At 43.8% G+C, this 19,719-nt stretch overlaps 1 protein-coding gene across 4 annotated transcripts in view; it reads right to left on the reverse strand.

Annotated features, from left to right (window-relative positions):
• Positions 1-17,677: 17,677 nt before the first annotated feature.
• The window catches only part of pfkfb3 (6-phosphofructo-2-kinase/fructose-2,6-biphosphatase 3), a 109,124-nt gene continuing 107,082 nt past the window's right edge, over positions 17,678-19,719 (reverse strand). For all 4 annotated transcript variants that reach the window (XM_068059530.1, XM_068059533.1, XM_068059529.1 and 1 more), the window contains one exon: positions 17,678-19,707. In XM_068059530.1, the coding sequence (XP_067915631.1) occupies positions 19,648-19,707 (60 nt within the window). In that variant the 3' untranslated portion in view covers positions 17,678-19,647. The remainder of the gene's footprint in view (positions 19,708-19,719) is intronic.

Below are 19,719 nucleotides of genomic sequence, written 5' to 3' on the forward strand. Positions count from 1 at the left end.
AAGTCGAAGACAATAGCAGATAAAGTAGGAGAAAGGAGTCAGTGGAAGTAGCAGGAAGAGAACAAGAAGCATCACACATAAAGGAGGCAGAATAAAAGATGGCTACATAAGAGAGAATAAAAGAGACAACAACAAGGTGAAGCAAAGGAACAGTACATTAGGTTATCGGATGGTCAGAAGACAGACTGTCACCATAAGTGCTTCCTGCTGCCAGGGTAAAAGACATCACTGAGAGGGTGCAGAATATTCTGCAGGGGGAAGGGAGTGAGCCAGAGGTTGTGGTACACGTCGGTACCAACGACACAGAGAGGGCAGGTATTGAGGTCGAACAGGCAGATTTTTAGGAGCTAAGAAAGAAGTTAAAAAGTAGGATCTCGAAGGTAGTAATTTCTGGATTACTCCCAGTGCTGTGTGCTAGCAAGAGTAGAAATAGGAAGATATGGAGGATCAATGCGTGGTTTGAGGCATGGTGCAGATGGGAGGACATCATATTTTTGCGACATAGGGACCTATTCTGGGTCAGGAGACACCGATTCAAAAGGGACAGGATGCATCTCAACAGGACTGGGACCAATGCCCTCACGGGGAGGTTCACTAGTGTGTTTCGGGAAGGTTTAAACTAAATTGGCAGGGGATTGGGCACCAGCATATAGAAGTAGAAAAGAGGAATAAGGTGCATGAAGGAGTGAGAGCGTTCAATAGTACTAGAGAAGTAAGTAGTACTGCAATAGATAGAAGACTAAGAAGGACTACAAGGAGTGCAAAGACAGGTTTACAATGCATGTTGTAAATGCACAAAGTGTGGTAAGGTGGGTGAGCTCCAAGCATGAAAGCCCTATGGGAATATGATGTAGTGGCAATAACGGAAACGTAGCTAAAAATGGTGAGGAATGGCTGATTAATATTCAAAGATACAAAGTGTTCAGAAAAGATAGGGAAGGAAGAAAGGGAGGTAGAGTGGCAGTACTGATTAAGGAAGACATTGTAGTGTTGGAAAGGGAAGATGTCTTTGAGAAGGCAAATATAGTATCCATTTGGTTAGAGTTGAGAAGCAAAAAGGGGATGATCACAGAACTCGGGTATTCTATAGGTCTCCAAATAGAGAGAGACAGAGAGAGAGAGAGAGTAAAGGCCTGCTACCTGACCCGAACCCGACGGGACCTGATGACATGTGTCGGGTTCAGGTCGGGTTGGGTTACACTTCCGGGTCCAGCATTCGGGCTCTGGTCGGGCTGGGTCGGACACGCTCTGTCACAGGTAAGTGGCTCCACTGTTAATTTAATTTTTGGACTCGAAAGGTGATTTTGTTACAGTTATTTTAAGCTTGTGCAGATCAGAAACAAAGTGAAAAATGGAAGGTCGGGTCGAGTCGGGAGCGGGAAAAAATGGAAGGACTCGGATCGGATGTGGTTCTGTTGGGCTCGGGTCGGGTTTCTTTTTGCAGACCCGAGCAGGTCTTTAAGAGAGAGACACAGAGAGAGAGACAGACAGACAGAGAAGCAAATCTTCAGCGGAATCATAGAGGTGGTGGCGTACTGGTATTGTCACTGGACTAGTAATCCAGAGACCCAGGTATTGCTCTGGGGACATGGGTTCGAATCCCACCACAGCACACGGTGGAATTTGAATTCAATTAATAAAAAAAAAATTCTGGAATTTAAAGCTAGTCTAATGATGGCCATGAAACCATTGTCAATTGTTGTAAAAACCCATCTGGTTCACTAATGTCCTTTAGGGAAGGAAATCTGCTGTCCTTACCTGGTCTGGCCTACATGTGACTCCAGATCCACAGCAATGTGGTTGACTCGTACATGCCCTTGAAATGGCCTAGCAAGCCACTCAGTTCAAGGGCAATTAGGGATGGGCAATAAATGCTGGCCTGGCCTGCGACGCCCACATCCCATGAAAGAATTTTTTTTTTTTTAATGTGCAAGAACTATGGAGTGGTGATAGTGTGGAACTTGAATTAACCAAATGTCGCTTGGGACATTGTTAGAGTCAAGGGTAAGGAGGGGAAGGAATTTCTGAATTGTGTTTGAGAACTTCCTTGACCAGTATGTTCTCGGTCCAACTAGGAAGGAGGCATTGCTGGATCTGGTGCTGGGGAATGAGGTGGGCCAAATATCTGAGGACGAACACTTGGGTAAAAGTGATCCTTGTTTCATAGGTTTAGATTAGCAATGGAGAAGAGCAACGAACAATCTAAAGTAGAACTTCTAAATTGGAAGAGGTCTAACTTCGATGAGATGAGAGGGGATCTAGCCAGGGTAAAATGGAACCAGAGATTGACAGAAAAAACTGTAACAACATCTTTCAGGTACAGGCTAGCTACATTCCAACAAGGACAAAGGGGTAAGGGAACCAAAGCCAGAGTTCCTTGGATGAAGATAGAGATTATGATGAAACAATAAAAAGCAAGTGTATGATGCATGTCAGGTGAATTCTTCAAATGAGAACCAGGCCGAATACAATAAGTTGAGAAGGGAAATGAAGAAGAATATAAGACTGGCAAGGAGAGAGTATGAGACTATGAGAATAGAATGGCAGTTAACATCAAAGGGAACCCAAAAATCTTCTGCCAGTGGGTGGTAAGAGCTGGGCTGGGACCTGTTAGGGTCAAAGTGGGTGGTCTATGCTTAGAGGCGCTAGGTAAGGCTAGAATACTGAACGAGTACTTTGTAACAGTGTTTACTAAGGAAGAGGATGCTGACAAAATATTGGTAGAAGCGGAGATGGTAGTGATAATTCATGGGGAGCAAATTGATTATGCTTAGATAAATCACCTTGACCAGATGGCTTGCATCCCAGGCTGCTAAAGACAGTCAGTGTGGAGCTAGCAGAAGGGCTTGCCATAATCTTCCAATCTTCCTTAGATACGGGGCAGGTGTCACAGGATTGGAGAGTGGCAACTGTGACATCCTTATTCAAGAAAGGGTATAAGGACATTCCTAGTAACTACAGGCCAATTAGTTTAACATCAGTGGTGGGTAAGGTTTTAGAAACAACAATCGGGGGTAAAACAAAATCAGCAAGCACTTGGAGAACTTGAGTTAATTAATGAGAGCCAGCACGGATTTGTAAAAAGCAGATCGTGCTCAACTAATCTAACTTTTGGATGAAGTAACAGAGGAGATTGAAGAAGGGAAAGCAATGGATGTTGTCTCCAAGGATTTTAAGGAAGTGTTTGACAAAGTACAAAGTACCAAAGCCTGGTTAACAAAATTGAGGCTCATGGAATAGGAGGGTCAGTGTCAGCTTGGATAAAAAAAACTGGTTTAAGGGTAGAAAACAGCAAGTTGTGGGAAATGGTTATTTTTCAGACTGAACGATTGTAGACAGTGGTGTTCTATATGTATATATAAGTGACTAGGATATTGTTACACAGAGTAAAATTTCAAAATTTGCCGATGATACAAACTTGGAGGTGTGGTAGACAGTGAAGATGATACCAATCGAGTGCAACAGGACATATATAGACTAGCAAATGGGCAGACAAGTGGCAGATGGAATTTAACACAGAGAAGTGTGAGGTGATGCATTTTGGCAGAAGGGATAGGGAGACTAACTGGCACAGTTCCAAAGAGTGTACAGAGACACAGGACCCTGAGGAATCATACGCATAGATCTTTAAAGGTGGCAGGACATAGTGAGAGATTGATTAGCAAAGTATATAAGATCTTGGGCTTCATAAATAGTGATATTGAGTACAAAAGCAGGGAAGTTATGCTGAACCTTAATAAAGCTCTAGTTAAGCTACAACTGGAGTATTGCATCCAGTTCTAGTCACCACACTATAGGAAGGATGTGAGGGTCCTTGAGAGGGTGCAGAGGAGATTTACCAGAATTATTCCAGGGATGGGAGATTTTAATTACAAGGTTAAGTTGGAAAAGCTGGGGTTGTTCTCCCTGGAGCAAAAGGGGTTGAGAAGAGATTTGATCGAGGGGTACAAGATTATGACAGGTTTAGATAAGGTAGACAAAGTAAAACTATTCCCATTAGCTGATGGTACAAGGACTAGAGACACAGATTTAAGTTTTTGGGCAAGAGTTGCAGGGGGGATGTGAGGAAGAATACCTTTTATGCTGTGAGTGGTAATGATCTGGAACTCATAGCCTACAAGGGTGGTGGAAGCAGAGACGATCAGAATTTGAAAAAGAAATTGGATGGGCACTTGCGGAAAATAAAGTTGAGGGTTACAAGGATTGAGCGGGAGAATGGGACTGACCAGACAGCTGGCATGGACTCGATGGGCTGAATGGCCTGCTGTGCTGTAATAACTCTGACTCTAGGAAGCATTGTGATAGCAGACGAAAACAGGGAATAAAGTGGCACAAATGTGTGGTGAAAGGGTCGCAGTTCCACACCCTTCACATGGCTTTCTTCAGCCACTCTGGCTGGATCCATTCCCCCACCTTCAACCTGAAAACCACTCTGTAACCTGATCAGACTCTAACCCCTGCCCTATGTCCAGCCAACCTAAAACAACCCTGCATCTGTAGCCAGAATGACCCCACCCCTTACCTCCATTACAATCCCCTGGCTGAAGACATAACCTTAATCCCTCCCCTACCCAAAACCCACCCCCTCAATGAGCAGCCTCTGACCCTCACCACCTCATGATCTAGCACCTCCCACCCAACAGCAAAAATAGAAATACAAAGGCAATGACAACAGAGACATGCAGCAGGCAAGAGACCGATAAAGACGCAGCAATATAAACATAACCAGAGCAGTGGTTAGCACCGCAGCTTCACAGCTCCAGGGACCCCGGCTTCGATTCTGGGTACTGCCTGTGTGGAGTTTGCAAGTTCTCCCTGTGACCGCATGGATTTCCGCCGGGTGCTCCGGTTTCCTCCTACAGCCAAAGACTTACAGGTTGATAGATAAATTGGCCATTGTAAATTGCCCCTAGTGTAGGTAGGTGGTAGGAGAATGGTGGGGACGTGGTAGGGAATATGGGATTAACATAGGATTAGTATAAATGGGTGGTTGCTGGTCGGCATAGACTCAGTGGGTCGAAGGTCTGTTTCGGTGCTGTATTGCTCTATGACTCTATGTAAGAGAAAAGAAAAAGTAAGAAACTGCATTTATATAGTGCCTTTCACGATCCCAGGACATCCCAAAGCACTTTGCAGCCAGTGCATTACTTTTGAAGTACAGCCACTGTTTGTAATGTAGGAAGCCTATCTTGACTTCCAATAAACATGGCAATGGGAGATCTAACAGTAAAACCTTAAAATACACACACCAATCTCACTTTACATTGCCAACTGAATATTCAAAAACCATATGCCCAACAGGTTGCAAAGAATTTAAAATGTAATCCTCGCAGTAACTAATAGCAGTCCTCGCTCTGAGATTGTGTGAAAATAATGATGTCTACACATGGTAAAGTGAGGTTGGACTCCCAGGGTGTAAGAGTCAGTTACTAGGGGACATAGGTTTAAGGTGCGAGGGGCAAAGTTTAGAGGGGATGTGCGAGGCAAGTTTTTTTACACAGAGGGTGGTGAGTGCCTGGAACTTGCTGCCAGGGGAGGTGGTGGAAGCAGATACGATAGTGACGTTTAAGAGACATCTTGACAAATATATGAATAGGATGGGAATAGAGGGATATGGTCCCCGGAAGTGCAGAAGGTGTTAGTTTAGGCAGGCATCAAGATCGGCACAGGCTTGGAGGGCTGAATGGCCTGTTCCTGTGTTGTACTGTTCTTTGTTCTTTGTTCTTTGCATCTTCTTTGGCCTCCTTATCTTGAGAGACAATGGATACGTGCCTGGAGGTGGTCAGTGGTTTGTGAAGCAGCGCCTGGAGTGGCTATAAAGGTCAATTCTAGAGTGACAGGCTCTTCCACAGGTGCTGCAGAGAAATTTGTTTGTTGGGGCTGTTGCACAGTTGGCTCTCCCCTTGCGCCTCTGTCTTTTTTCCTGCCAACTACTAAGTCTCTTCGACTCGCCACATTTTAGCCCCGTCTTTATGGCTGCCCACCAGCTCTGGCGAACGCTGGCAACTGACTCCCATGACTTGTGATCAATGTCACAGGATTTCATGTTGCGTTTGCAGACGTCTTTAAAGCGGAGACATGGACGGTCGGTGGGTCTGATACCAGTGGCGAGCTCGCTGTACAATGTGTCTTTGGGGATCCTGCCATCTTCCATGCGGCTCACATGGCCAAGCCATCTCAAGCGCCGCTGACTCAGTAGTGTGTACAAGCTGGGGATGTTGGCCGCCTCGAGGACTTCTGTGTTGGAGATACGGTCCTGCCACCTGATGCCAAGTATTCTCCAGAGGCAGCGAAGATGGAATGAATTGAGACGTCGCTCTTGGCTGACGTACGTTGTCCAGGCCTCACTGCCATAGAGCAAGGTACTGAGGACACAGGCCTGATACACTCGGACTTTTGTGTTCCGTGTCAGTGCGCCATTTTCCCACACTCTCTTGGCCGTTGACATGCTGTTCTCCCTTCGTCAGATACAGGAGAAATGCCGTGAACAACAGATGCCCCTCTACATTGCTTTCATTGATCTCACCAAAGCCTTTGACCTCGTCAGCAGACGTGGTCTCTTCAGACTACTAGAAAAGATTGGATGCCCACCAAAGCTACTAAGTATCATCACCTCATTCCATGACAATATGAAAGGCACAATTCAACATGGTGGCTCCTCATCAGAGCCCTTTCCTATCCTGAGTGGCGTGAAACAGGGCTGTGTTCTCGCACCCACACTTTTTGGGATTTTCTTCTCCCTGCTGCTTTCACATGCGTTCAAGTCCTCTGAAGAAGGAATTTTCCTCCACACAAGATCAGGGGGCAGGTTGTTCAACCTTGCCCGTCTAAGAGTGAAGTCCAAAGTACGGAAAGTCCTCATCAGGGAACTGCTCTTTGCTGACGATGCTGCTTTAACATCTCACACTGAAGAGTGCCTGCAGAGTCTCATCGACAGGTTTGCGGCTGCCTGCAATGAATTTGGCCTAACCATCAGCCTCAAGAAAACGAACATCATGGGGCAGGACGTCAGAAATGCTCCATCCATCAATATTGGCGACCGCGCTCTGGAAGTGGTTCAAGAGTTCACCTACCTAGGCTCAACTATCACCAGTAACCTGTCTCTAGATGCAGAAATCAACAAGCGCATGGGAAAGGCTTCCACTGCTATGTCTTTGCATAATATTTTACTTTAATGATTTTCTTAATGACTTGTTTTCTATTGGTGAGAAACTGTTCTCATTGGCGGAAGGGTCGAGAATCAGAGGACACAGATTAAAAGCTATTAGCAAAAAGGATCGAAGGTGACACGAGGAATATCCTTTATCAACTAGCGAGTAGTTCCGATCTGAAATGCACTGCCTGAGAGGCAGATTCAATCGTGGCTTTCAAAAGGGAATTGGATAAACAACTGAAGGGAAAATAATTGCAGGCTATGGGGAAAGGGCAGGGGAGCGGAACTCACAAAATTGCTCTTGCAGAGAGCCAGCATGGGCTTGACAGGCCTAATGGCCTCCTCCTGTGCTGTAACTGTTCAATTATTCTATTTTCAGAAACCAGTTTTGCATCATTGTAATCAAAAGACCATTTTGCATTGGCTTAATTGTTGAAGGGACTGGCTCGAACAAACATGACACCATTTAAAAAAAAAATAGAATTTATGCGTCTTCAAAATGTTTCATGTCACGTACAAATGATGTTGTAAAGTAATTAGTGACCAACTGGTAGCTGCTGGATTTGGTAATTACTGAAGTGTTTTAACAGCGAAATAAAAATGTGTGGAGATGCTGGCTTGAAAGGATTTGCAGCCACTACTGATGTCTACAAAACCAACACTTCGTAAAGGTCTCATTACAGACAGTATGACTGAGTCCATGACAAGATCAGATCAGTTACAGTACACTTATTGACAGACTGCAACAAATATCAGTGCACACCTGGGACTATTACAAGGAACACAACTGTGCAAAATTTCAAAGCCTGTTCCTTGTAGGAGGGGAAAGCTCTTAACACCAGAGTCACATGTTCTAACACTTTGATACTTGCTCCAGGCATCTGCTTTCCAACTCTACATTGTAAATAAACAGAAATGTTTACATTCCAAATTATGCAGTTGAGTTTCATTTTAACCTTCAATAATCTTGCACATGCATGCTTTTAAATTTGTATTGCCACAAACAGAGAGGGTCACCCTGTTGAAGCATTGGCCTGGGGTTTCAAATCTTCATACAAGAGGAAAGAGAAAGTGAGTTGGGAAGATGCACAAATCAGCCGGGGATCAGGAAGCAACAGGGAAGCATCCCAGAGTGCAGTCTCTGTTCCCCCATTGTGGAGGTGTTCTTGCCCACTGAAGGACAGAGACTTGTAAACCAAGTTCCCGCAACGTAATAATTTCAGATGCCATGACATGCGCGCTCTCCCCTTCCCGTCCCCACCACCCACCCCACCATTTTGGGTGCCAAACGGGGTGCTTGTCTGTATAAAACTATCAACCCGCTTCCCTTATTCTGAAAGCTCTTAAATGTCGTTCCTCTGTAATACCTTTTGGTTCTCGGAGGAAAGGTTTATGTCTGAAACATCAACTGATTCCTGTTTCCTTGACAGATGCTGCCTGAGCCGCAACCAACAAGAATGTGGATCATGTTCCATCACACTCAGAAAATGCACGACCTCCTCTGATCTTGGAAACTAAGCAGAGTCAGGCCTGCTTAATATTTGAATGGGAGATCACATGGGAATGCAGGCTAAACTTCAGCCACATTCCTGACACCTATTGCAGGTAGTGGAGAGGCTTTGGAGAGTCAGAAGGTAGGCCACTCACTGCAGAATATCCAGCCTCTGGCTTGCTTTAATTGCCATGGCATTTATGTGCCTGGTCCAGTTAATGGTGACATCAGGATGTTGATGGTGGGAGCCTCCGTAATGGGAATGCCATTGAATGGCCTGGAGAGATAGTTAGGTTTCTCTTGCTTGGCACTTGTGTGCTGCAAACATTACTTGCTATTTATCAGGCCAAGCCCGGAGGTTGTCCAGGTCTTGCTGCTTGCGGGCACAGACGGCTTCATTTTCTGAGGAGCTGCAAATGGAGATGACCACTGTGTAATCATCAGCGAACAGTCCCAATTCTGGCATTACAATGGAAGGAAAGTCATTGATGAAGTAGCTGAAGTTTGTTAACGTTACCCAGATTGCAGGAACTAAATTAACATTTTTATAATTTCTGAAAACTGATTTATTAGGAGTGCACAATTCAAAAACTAGTTATTAGGAAAGGGAAAAACATTAGGAAACAAAAATGAATATTTTGAAGTTATAGATTTGCAATAGACAGAGCTAAGTGATCCCATAACCAACGGATTAGATCAAAGCTCTGCAGTCCTGCCACATCCAGTCGTGAATGGTGGTGGACAATTAAACAACTAACAGAAGGAGGAGGCTCCACGAATATCCCCATCCTCAACGATGGGGGAGCCCAGCACATCAGTGCAAAAGACAAGGCTGAAGCATTTGCATCCATCTTCAGCCAGAAGTGCCAAGTGGATGATCCATCTCGGCCTCCTCCTGAGGTACCTAGCAACACAGATGCCAGTCTTCAACCGATTCGATTCGCTCCACGTGATCTCAAGAAACAGCTGAAGACAATGGATACAACAAAGGCTATGGACCCTGAGAACATCCCGGCAGTAAAACTGAAGACTTGTGCTCCAGAACCAGCCACGTCCCTAGCCAAGCTGTTCCAATACAGCTACAACACTGGCATCTACCCAGCAATGTGGAAAGTTGCCCAGGTATGTCCTGTCCAAGGACAAATCCAATCCAGCCAATTACCACCCCATCAGACTCCTCTCGATCATCAGCAAAGTGATTGAAGGTGTCATTGACAGTGCAATCAAGGAGCATTTACATAGCAATAACCTGCTTACTGATGTTCAATTTGGGTTCCACCGGGTCCCCTCAGCTCCTGACCTCATTACAGCCTTGGTCTGAACATGGGCAAAAGAGCTGAACTCAAGAGAGGAGATGAGAGTGACTGTCCTTGACATCAAGGCAGCATTTGACCAAGTATGGCATCAAGGAGCCCTAGCAAAACTGGAGTCAATGGGAATTGGGGGGAAAACTCTCCACTGGTTGGAGTCATACCTAACACAAAGGAAGATGTTGGAGGTCAATCACTCAGCCCCAGGACATCACTGCAGGAGTTCCTCAGTGTAGTCTCCTAGGCTCAACCATCTTCAGCTGCTTCATCAATGACCTTCCTTCCATCATAACGTCAGAAGTGGGGATGTTCGCTGATTATTGTATGATGTTCAGTACCATTTGCAACTCCTCAGATACAGAAGCAGTCTGTGCCAATATGCAGCGACACCTGGACACATCCAGGCTTGGGCTGATAAGTAGCAAGTAACATTCGTGCCACATAAGTGCCTGGCAATGTCCATCTCCAACAAGAGAGAATCTAACCATCTCCCCTTGACATTCCCTCTCTCCTGATCCCCCTCCCCAGCAGCATGGCAGGGCGTGGCACAGTGCCCTGAAACTTGCATCTGCTTTTCCAGCGACCTGCCTGCCTGCCTGGGATGCACAGCATGCTATGGGAGCACACCAGTCTAATTCACATGAGGCCCAATATAGTGGTCCTCTGACCTCCCCAATCATTCCCTGCACCCATTTCATTACAGCAATTTTTAAAAATTCATTCATGGGATGGGGGCATCGCTGGCTAGGACAGCATTTATTGCCATCCCTAACTGCCCTTGAGAAGATGGTGGTAAGCCGCCTTCTTGAAATGCTGCAGTCCATGTGGGGTAGGTACACCCACAGTGCTGTTAGGAAGGGAGTTCCAGGATTTTGACCCAGCAACAGTGAAGGAACGGCGATATAGTTCCAAGTCAGGATGTTGTGTGGCTTGGAGGGGTATTTACAGGTGTTGGTGTTCCCATGCAACCGCTGCCCTGTCCTTGTAGGTGGTAGAGGTCGTGGATTTGGAAGGTGCTGTCTAAGGAGTCTTGGCACTATCCAATTCTGCTCCCAATTAATCTATACATCCTTTGTTGGTACAGTTTATCGGAGGAAACTGCTTCTGGTGCTCCTTTATATTCAGCCTAGATGGTGAGTGCTGGCAGTTTATTTGATCTTTAGGGGGCCACAAAATCCAATCCTATCCTTACTCAACATTCACATATAAGCTCTGCAACAAGGGATAGAGATGATCAACAGTGAGTATCCAGGCTAATTTCCTCCTCCTCAGGAGTATTCAGACCAATTGTATCACCCGGACCATAACATTCACTAACTCAAACCAGCGAGCCTAGCACAGACCAGGGATCAAAGCTGAAAGTTTCAGGTCTATGTGGCTTAGCTCCACATTGGGACAGCTCATGCCAATGATGCCATGAAGGCAGATGATTTAATATCAAGAGAGGCTAGTTTTCAAAGTCCTAATGAAAATTCCATACTCAATACTTTCATTGATGAAGTCTTCGGATGTTAGGGTTACACCTCATGTTAAGATGAATTCTAACTGGAGAGCTGTATCCTTTGCAACCCACAAATTTTATTGGTATTTTTTTTTTATTTAGAGATACAGCACTGAAACAGGCCCTTCGGCCCACTGAGTCTGTGCCGACCAACAACCACCCATTTATACTAACCCTACAGTAATCCCATATTCCCTATCACCTCCCTACACTAGGGGCAATTTACAATGGCCAATTTACCTATCACCTGCAAGTCTTTTGGATGTGGGAGGAAACCGGAGCACCCCGGCGAAAACCCACGCAGACATGGGGAGAACTTGCAAACTCCACACAGGCAGTACCCAGAATCGAACCCGGGTCCCTGGAGCTGTGAGGCTGCGGTGCTAACCACTGCGCCACTGTGCCGCCCGGTGTTACATACATGCACAATCACTTTCACTGTTTGGCACAAAGGAATTTCTCTTCTCGATGCCAATAGGCAATATATATCCATTCAGTCATGTATAGGTGGGTGAACAAAATAGAGGAGGAGGTCCTGAGAATACAGTTAGTGATGTGCTGGCAGTTTATTTGTCCTTTACAAAGACCATAAACATTATTTATGCAAAAGTACTGGATATTTGTTCCTCCCAAAGTTGTTTTGCTGACTAACCCCAATGTTTTTCAATTACAAATAAGTTGAACAAGCAAATCACTACTCACTGACAAAATGTTATGAATTTGGGGGAAAGAAACCCATATGTTAATGCATATAAAGAGTAGGCCCATATATTCGTCAGTATTAAGAGGATACGATGCTTCAGCTCATTAGAAAAGTACCATCATACAAAATTCAAGTTAGGACTTTGGAACATCTACACAGATGCGGCACAGTGGCGCAGTGGTTAGCACTGCAGCCTCACAGCTCCAGGGACCCGGGTTCGATTCTGGGTACTGCCTGTGTGGAGTTTGCAAGTTCTCCCTGTGTCTGCGTGGGTTTTCTCCGGGTGCTCCGGTTTCCTCCCACAAGCCAAAAGACTTGCAGGTTGATAGGTAAATTGGCCATTATAAATTGTCACTAGTATAGGTAGGTGGTAGGGAAATATAGGGACAGGTGGGGATGTTTGGTAGGAATATGGGATTGGTGTAGGATTAGTATAAATGGGTGGTTGATGTTCGGCACAGACTCGGTGGGCCGAAGGGCCTGTTTCAGTGCTGTATCTCTAATCTAAAAAAAAAAAACAGTATGCCGAAATGTTACCTTAAATGCACTGACCTCCAGAAACACATTTGGAAAGCCGTCTGTTGCCACAGAAATGAGGGACACACACTATTCAACACAACCTCCTTTGAATAAAACTGAAAGAGTGGGTGTACCACTGAGCAGGAGCCATCCATTATCACCATGGTAATGATAGACCAACAAAGCACATTGCTAATAATGTTTAGGCACGCAGTCTGTTTAAGAAAACCCACTGCTGTTTGCACCTCAATTAAGTAGCAAATATTGAATACAGTTTTCAATTAGTGTATTAGAGATGTGTTCTCAGGGAAAAAACTGTAGCCTTTAAGAATCAGGAGTACGTTACTGGTGTACTGAACAGTTGTTTTGAATGTTGAAATTGATTAACAATTGCTGGAGCTCTCCAATGACGATGATTTGCATACATCAGGCAGGCATCTGCTAAATCAGCATTATTGGGAAGTTCGTTGCTGGCACAAGGTCAGTATGTAAAAACCCAAAAGTGAACTTGGGGGATTTGGTGGGTTAGATTGTTCTTTCATCTCGGGGATTGAATTCAGTCCAGTCTTGTGGAATGATAATCTTTTCTCTCTGCACAGGCCTTCTGTGGAATGAGCACAATCCACAGTGTCTCTAATTTAGCATTTAAGTGGCAATCCTCTTTCAAGAGGTCACAAGGTGGCTAACGTGGAGAAAGGAGATGATTACAATCTGCAATGGGACATTGTGAGAGATTAAGAATGGGGCGAAGATAAATTATTAGGATTAGAATAGAGAGAGCTGCACATACTTCTGGGCTAGGTGTCATGCAGGAGTCATATTGGATGCATGAAGTAGGAAACTGGTTGCATCAATAAAAGCAGAAATACGTTGTAACAATAATACATTTGTAAAGTGTGAAGCATCAAGAGGTACTGGAATACAAAGCTACTGAACACTTGACAAAAACCTTTTCTAACCACAAATGAAAGCAGTTTCAGTCTGGACTAATTATGGTTACACAGCATCAATGGGATTTTGAACATTAATCTCATACCAAAGTCAATTGTGTGAATACTGGGGAAGTGTCCCCTGACCAGGTGAAACTGGAGCTGCCAGGGTTATCAACCATCTACTGAAGTAGGAAGAAAAGTACTCAAAATGAGCATTATGGTTTACCTGCAACCTTGAAGGCCATTTATCCACAATGGCTTTCCATTCTACAATAAACCTTCAAAACCCTGTTATGTGCCATTAATTTGATATATATCGTCAGGTTAGGTCAAACCAGAGACTGTCTTTCCTGATCAATCCACTAAGCAAGCAAGGAATTGAAATCTCTCCCCATAATTTACCATTACTAACTTTAGAATCACGATAGAAGCATGGTAGGGGTTACAAACAAGCTTACTGGAAGCTGAACCAAATACACAAAATGCTGGAAATAGTCAGCAGACCAGGCAGCATCCATGGAGAGAGAAACAGCCCATGTCTCAAATTGATAAGCTGCTTCATTTTCCTTAGCTCACCTTTCAGCTGTTTTCCCCTCCCCTGAAAGTAGTATCTTACAATTTGGATGGAGTTCTGTGAGTTACAAATCTCCACTGTTTTACCCAGAAATTTACTCTTTATGTGATACTTTCAACATCCTATTCAATTGTAAATCTATCCCACCTGACCCCAGTCCATTCCTTATTCATTAGCCACATAAGCAAACTTCAAACAAGAACTGCAATCAGGAACTTGTCCAGGCATATTGGGACAAATTTAATGCCTCATTTTTGCCACCTCAGCATAACTGAACTAACCTCAACACTGATCAAAGCAGAATTCTTCTTAGTTGGAAAGGCTCAGTCCCAACATGGGAGGCATTAATTCAACTCCCTCAGTCAGGCTCAGTAAATTGGCTTGAAGTTATAAATTATAGTCTGTATAAAAGTTTTTAAAATGACAGCATTACTTTTAAAGCTCAGCAACTTTAGTAATCACCCACATTTCATCCAGTCTAAGTTAGCCAATTCTCAGCCAAGGTGGTGAGAGGGATGAAGGGTCAGTGATGAAAGGTCACTGACCTGAAACGTTAACTCTGCTTCTCTCTCTCCACAGATCCTGCCAGACCTGCTGAGTATTTCCAGCATTTCTTGTTTTTATCTTAGAGGGATGCTACATTCAGTGACTACATTGGGCAAGAGGGAAAAGCATAATTTTTATTTCAGCCTGATTGTGACTCTTGCTAAAAACACACCCCCCCCTAGATGTTGGATAAAGATGTTAGGCTCAGTGGCCAGTCCAGGGCTGGATAGCTCCCCCGACACTCAAAAGATCAATACAAGCAAGGGCCTCTTGTGCAAGGTGACAAAGAGTTCTCAGCCCCCAAGGAACTGTATGCAATGAAGAATTAGCGATCAGGAAAGGAGAAAAGGAAGAAGAAAATTGCATTAAAGTTGTATGGCCAAGACAAAAGCAGAAAAACAAACAGATCAAAGAAAACATTTCCAATTTAGAGGCAGTTTTCAAGTTTTGCCTCCACTCACTTTAGGTTCTTGTCTTGTTTGGAACCAGAGGTCTACAGTTGTATTCACGGATTTCCACTATTTGCAGGTTCTTTAAGTCTGGTGAAGTCCTGTTAGTAAGAGGGAATGCTGACCATTAGTTCTAAAATCACAGTAAGGAACCAGAGGAAGGCTCACATCATGGGCGGCACAGTGGTTAGCACCGCAGCCTCACAGCTCCAGCGACCCGGGTTCAATTCTGGGTCCTGCCTGTTCTCCGTGTCTGTGTGGGTTTCCTCCGGGTGCTCCAGTTTCCTCCCACCACCAAAAGACTTGCAGGTTGATAGGTAAATTGGCCATTATAAATTGCCCCTTGTATAGGTAGGTGGTAGGGGAATATAGGGACAGATGGGGATGCTTTAGGAATATGGGATTAGTGTAGGATTAGTATAAATGGGTGGTTGATGGTCGGCACAGACTCGGTGGGCCGAAGTGCCTGTTTCAGTGCTGTATCTCTAAATAAATAAATAAAAATAAATCATAGGTTGGAACCACCATTGATTTTCTGTCCAAAATATGCTGTTATACCTGATGCATTGGAGTTCTGTAGAAGATGTGGAAAAACAGCTGAGTGGCATTTTAAAGTGATTGGTAGCTCTTCTGTTACAAATGCTCTGACACAAAATGCCACCCTTGTTTGAGAGGTATCAAGGCAGATGATTGGATCAAAATGCACAATTCTTGATAGTGAGATATTCCACCATCTGAGCTCAACAATAAGACCACTTGCAGAGGAAGGGGGTTGGGAAGAGAAAGGGGATTCAAACAGATTGAATACTAAACAGGGGTTGACTGTGAGGCAAGTAACTGCCCATTCTGTCATGAAATGTCACCACTTTTAAAGGAGAGTGAGACAACTTTCATGAAATGAATAATCATAATGACTAGGCAAAGTAAACTGTTTTATGAAAGGGAAATTGAGTTTGACAAATCTATTGGAGTTGCTTGATATGCAACAAGCAGGGTTGATAAAGGAAAACCAATGGATGTTGTGCAAAGGCCTGCTACCCGACCTGAACCCGACTGTACCAGATGACGTGTCGGGCTTGGGTTGGGTCCGGCTTTCGGGCTCAGGTCAGGGACGGGCCGGGCCGGACACACAGGGTAAGCACTCTGCCGCTAAGTATTAACAATAAAAAAAAACTTACCTGAGCAGGGAGTCTGGGACGAAACTGAGTCTGCGCAGTGAGCGAGTGACGTTACTATGATGTCATCATGCATTTGCTGCAGCTTCGTAGAGCTTCCCAGTCAGAACGTAAGTAAAGAGATGGTTGGGCTCGGGGCAAAATTGGATTTTCAAAAGGCACTCGATAAGGTGCCACGTAAAAGGTTGCTGCACAAGATAAGGGCTCACGGGGTTGGAGTTAATATATTAGCATGGACAGAAGATTGGTTAAAGGGCAGTGAACAAACAGTAAAAATAATCAGGTCATTTTCAGGTTGGCAGGTTGCTAATGGGGTGCTACAAGGATCAGTGCTGGGGTCTCAGCCACTTACAGTCTATATTAATGACCGAGTCCCCTCATCCAAGTGTAATGCACCAAAGTTTGCTGATAATACAAAGCTTCATAGGAAAGTAAGCTGCGAGGAGGACAACATTTACAAAGGGATATAGACAGGTTAAGTGAGTGGGCAAGAATGTGGCAGATGGAGTATAATGTGGAGAAAATAAGGCTATTCACTTTGGTAGGAAAAATATAAGAACTGAATATTTAAACAGGAAGAAACTATTAAATGTTGGAGTTCAGAGGGATTTGGGAACCCTTGGACAAGAAATAAATTTAATGTGCAAGTATAGGAAGGCAACTGGTATGTTGGCCTTTTATTTTTATTTGCAGGGGTTTGGAATACAGAAGAAAGGAAGTCTTGCTGCAGTTGTACAGGGCACTGCTGAGACCACACCTGGAGAACTGTGTACAGTTTTGGTCTCCATACCTATGGAAGGATACATTTGCTTTAGAGGGAGTGCAATGAATGTTCACTAAATTGATTCCTGGGATAAGAGGGTTGTCCTGAGGAGAGATGGAGTAGAATAGGCCTAAACTCAAGTTTAGAAGAATGAGAGGTGAGCTCATTGAAACAGACAGGATTATGAGGGGCTTGACAGGTTAGATGCTGAGAGGTGGTTTCCCTTGGCTGGAAAGTCTCGAACTAGGGGGCATGACCATCCCCTTAGCCTGAGGTTATATCAGACTGAGATTAGGAGAAACTTCTTCACTTGGGTGTGAATCTTTGGAATTCTCTACCCGAGGGTTGTGGCTACTCTGTTGTTGAGTATGTTAAAGGCTGAGATGGATAGGTTTTTTTGGACTCCGGCCAAATCAGGAGATATGGGGGATCTGGAAGGAAATTGGATTTGGGATCCAGGGTCAGCCATGGACTTATTCAATGGCAGAGCAGGTTTGAGCAGCCATACATGTGTAGAGAAATTCCCTTTGCACTCAACAAAAAGAACCAGGAGCCACAAGTTTTTTTTTTAAGTTAAGTCTTTTATTGGTCCAGCAACTGCAAAACATACATAAATCGGAAAGACATACCCTGTATTCTTCTGCTGGCATGACCAAGCTATTTTCCTCAGGAAAAGACAATATATACACATACACAGTAGATGCAACATGCCACGCAGTTTCAGACAGAAAATCTTTTCCAAGCTCTGAACTATCTTAAATAAATTTTCATGTCAGCACAGAATCTGTACTATAAAATACAAAAAAAAAATCTAACATTCAACAATAAACTACAAATCAGACATCAGTCTGCTCGGTTTGGCCTCGAGCCTTTCCATAGAGGGTTTACTCATATTCATTTTAAGTCAGAAAATAATGATGCCATTCAATTGGAATGAGAACATTACTACAGAATTGCTTTGGTGAATGCTATTAAATTCAGTATCCACTCGAGCTTGTATGCAGAAGAAACCCTTACACTAAATGGTTTAACTCCCACCTAATCCCTCCTCCCCCACCCCCCACCCAAAACATAAGTCAGATAAATAAAATTTGTGCAACAACGCATTTCATCTCAAAGGGATAGAACATGGATATCATGCTGGTAGACTACAGGTCAAGTACTGTTTCAAGCCTCCTCACCAATACTGCTAAACACAAGATTTATGCTGTGCAAGACAAACGCACTAGGCACTGAGGTTTTACCATCCCACACATCAGGTAATGTAACAGACATAGCTAAATGAAAAGATTAGAGCACAAACAAAACTAGGTCCTTTGGTAATACCTGAATCCTTTGTTCTGCACCAGTAGCACTGCAATTGGTAGACTGTATACATTACATAGAATGTTTAAACAATCTGGTAGCTTGAAGTATTTGGTAACATTTTGTTTGAAATCATTAATCTTGTACTGAGGTGGTTATATTACAGCATGACCAAATTGTATAAGGAATCTGATATTGTTCCATTAACAGAGATTACACAAGTCAGCACCAACGCTGGCGCAAGGATGCACCTCTGTGATCATTACATATCAGAGCTAGAATTCTCTCCAAATCTAGACTTCTAGAGACAATGCCAATTCATGCAGGTGCTGAGTCCATTATTGTCTCATGGGATTAGTTTTCGAGTGCGAAATGTGCAATTTAAATTCTAAGCAGAACTGGACAACCGTTTCCTTTCAAGTTTTTACACTAGATGGCATTTCACAAGTAACATGCAAACAGGTACAGGTACTTTAAACAAATTACTTAAAGTCTGACAGGTCTAATTGATCATAACTGTGCCCATGGCTCCAGGTTCTGCAGTTACAAAACTGGCACCCATCTTGGAACACAAGTAACAACATCCACATTTCACAAAAAAGTGAAATACCAGATACGAGTAAAACAAAAAATGTTTAAAAATTGGTCAAACGCCAATGGCAATCCCAGTTTTTCATATAATATTTGTGCAGCACTTAATTAGATAGCAGTGTGCTAACTTTATTAACAGCTCCAGCATTGTGAATTTAAACTGGTCACACAAACGTCCTCTTGATATCGTAGTGTCAATTTCAAGACCAGAAGCTTTCATACATTTAAAGACTGTGTGATTCATGAATACTGAAGCATGGGAAAATAGATTCAACCCTCATTATGCAACTATTTACATCATATATACACACACACAGTTCAATATATCCCTCCAACGAGATTTACTAGGTATTTACAAACTGAACAAGTTTTGTTCACTAAAAGCACTTGCACATTATTACAGTAGCAAGACATTCATATTACAGTTAACAGTGAGAATGGTCAAAGTCCTTTCTGGCTAAATCTAAAATCCATATTCTCCCATCTTCTCCAATGGATCAATCCAGGGAACTCATTAGCAACAGAGATCCAGGCCAAGGAATCCAGTGTTTCCTCAGAAAAGCCGGGAGGGACCGGGGTGGTTGGGTTGGATTGAAGTATAATGTAGCCTCAAAATTAAAGTGAAAGGAAGCTTTCATTCTTGGGTTGAGAGAGTCACCACAGCATCTGTAGATCTTGGTATCTCATTCACAATCTGTTGAGTGAA

This window comes from Heterodontus francisci, chromosome 27 (assembly GCF_036365525.1).
Source record: "Heterodontus francisci isolate sHetFra1 chromosome 27, sHetFra1.hap1, whole genome shotgun sequence".
Lineage (NCBI taxonomy): Eukaryota > Metazoa > Chordata > Chondrichthyes > Heterodontiformes > Heterodontidae > Heterodontus > Heterodontus francisci.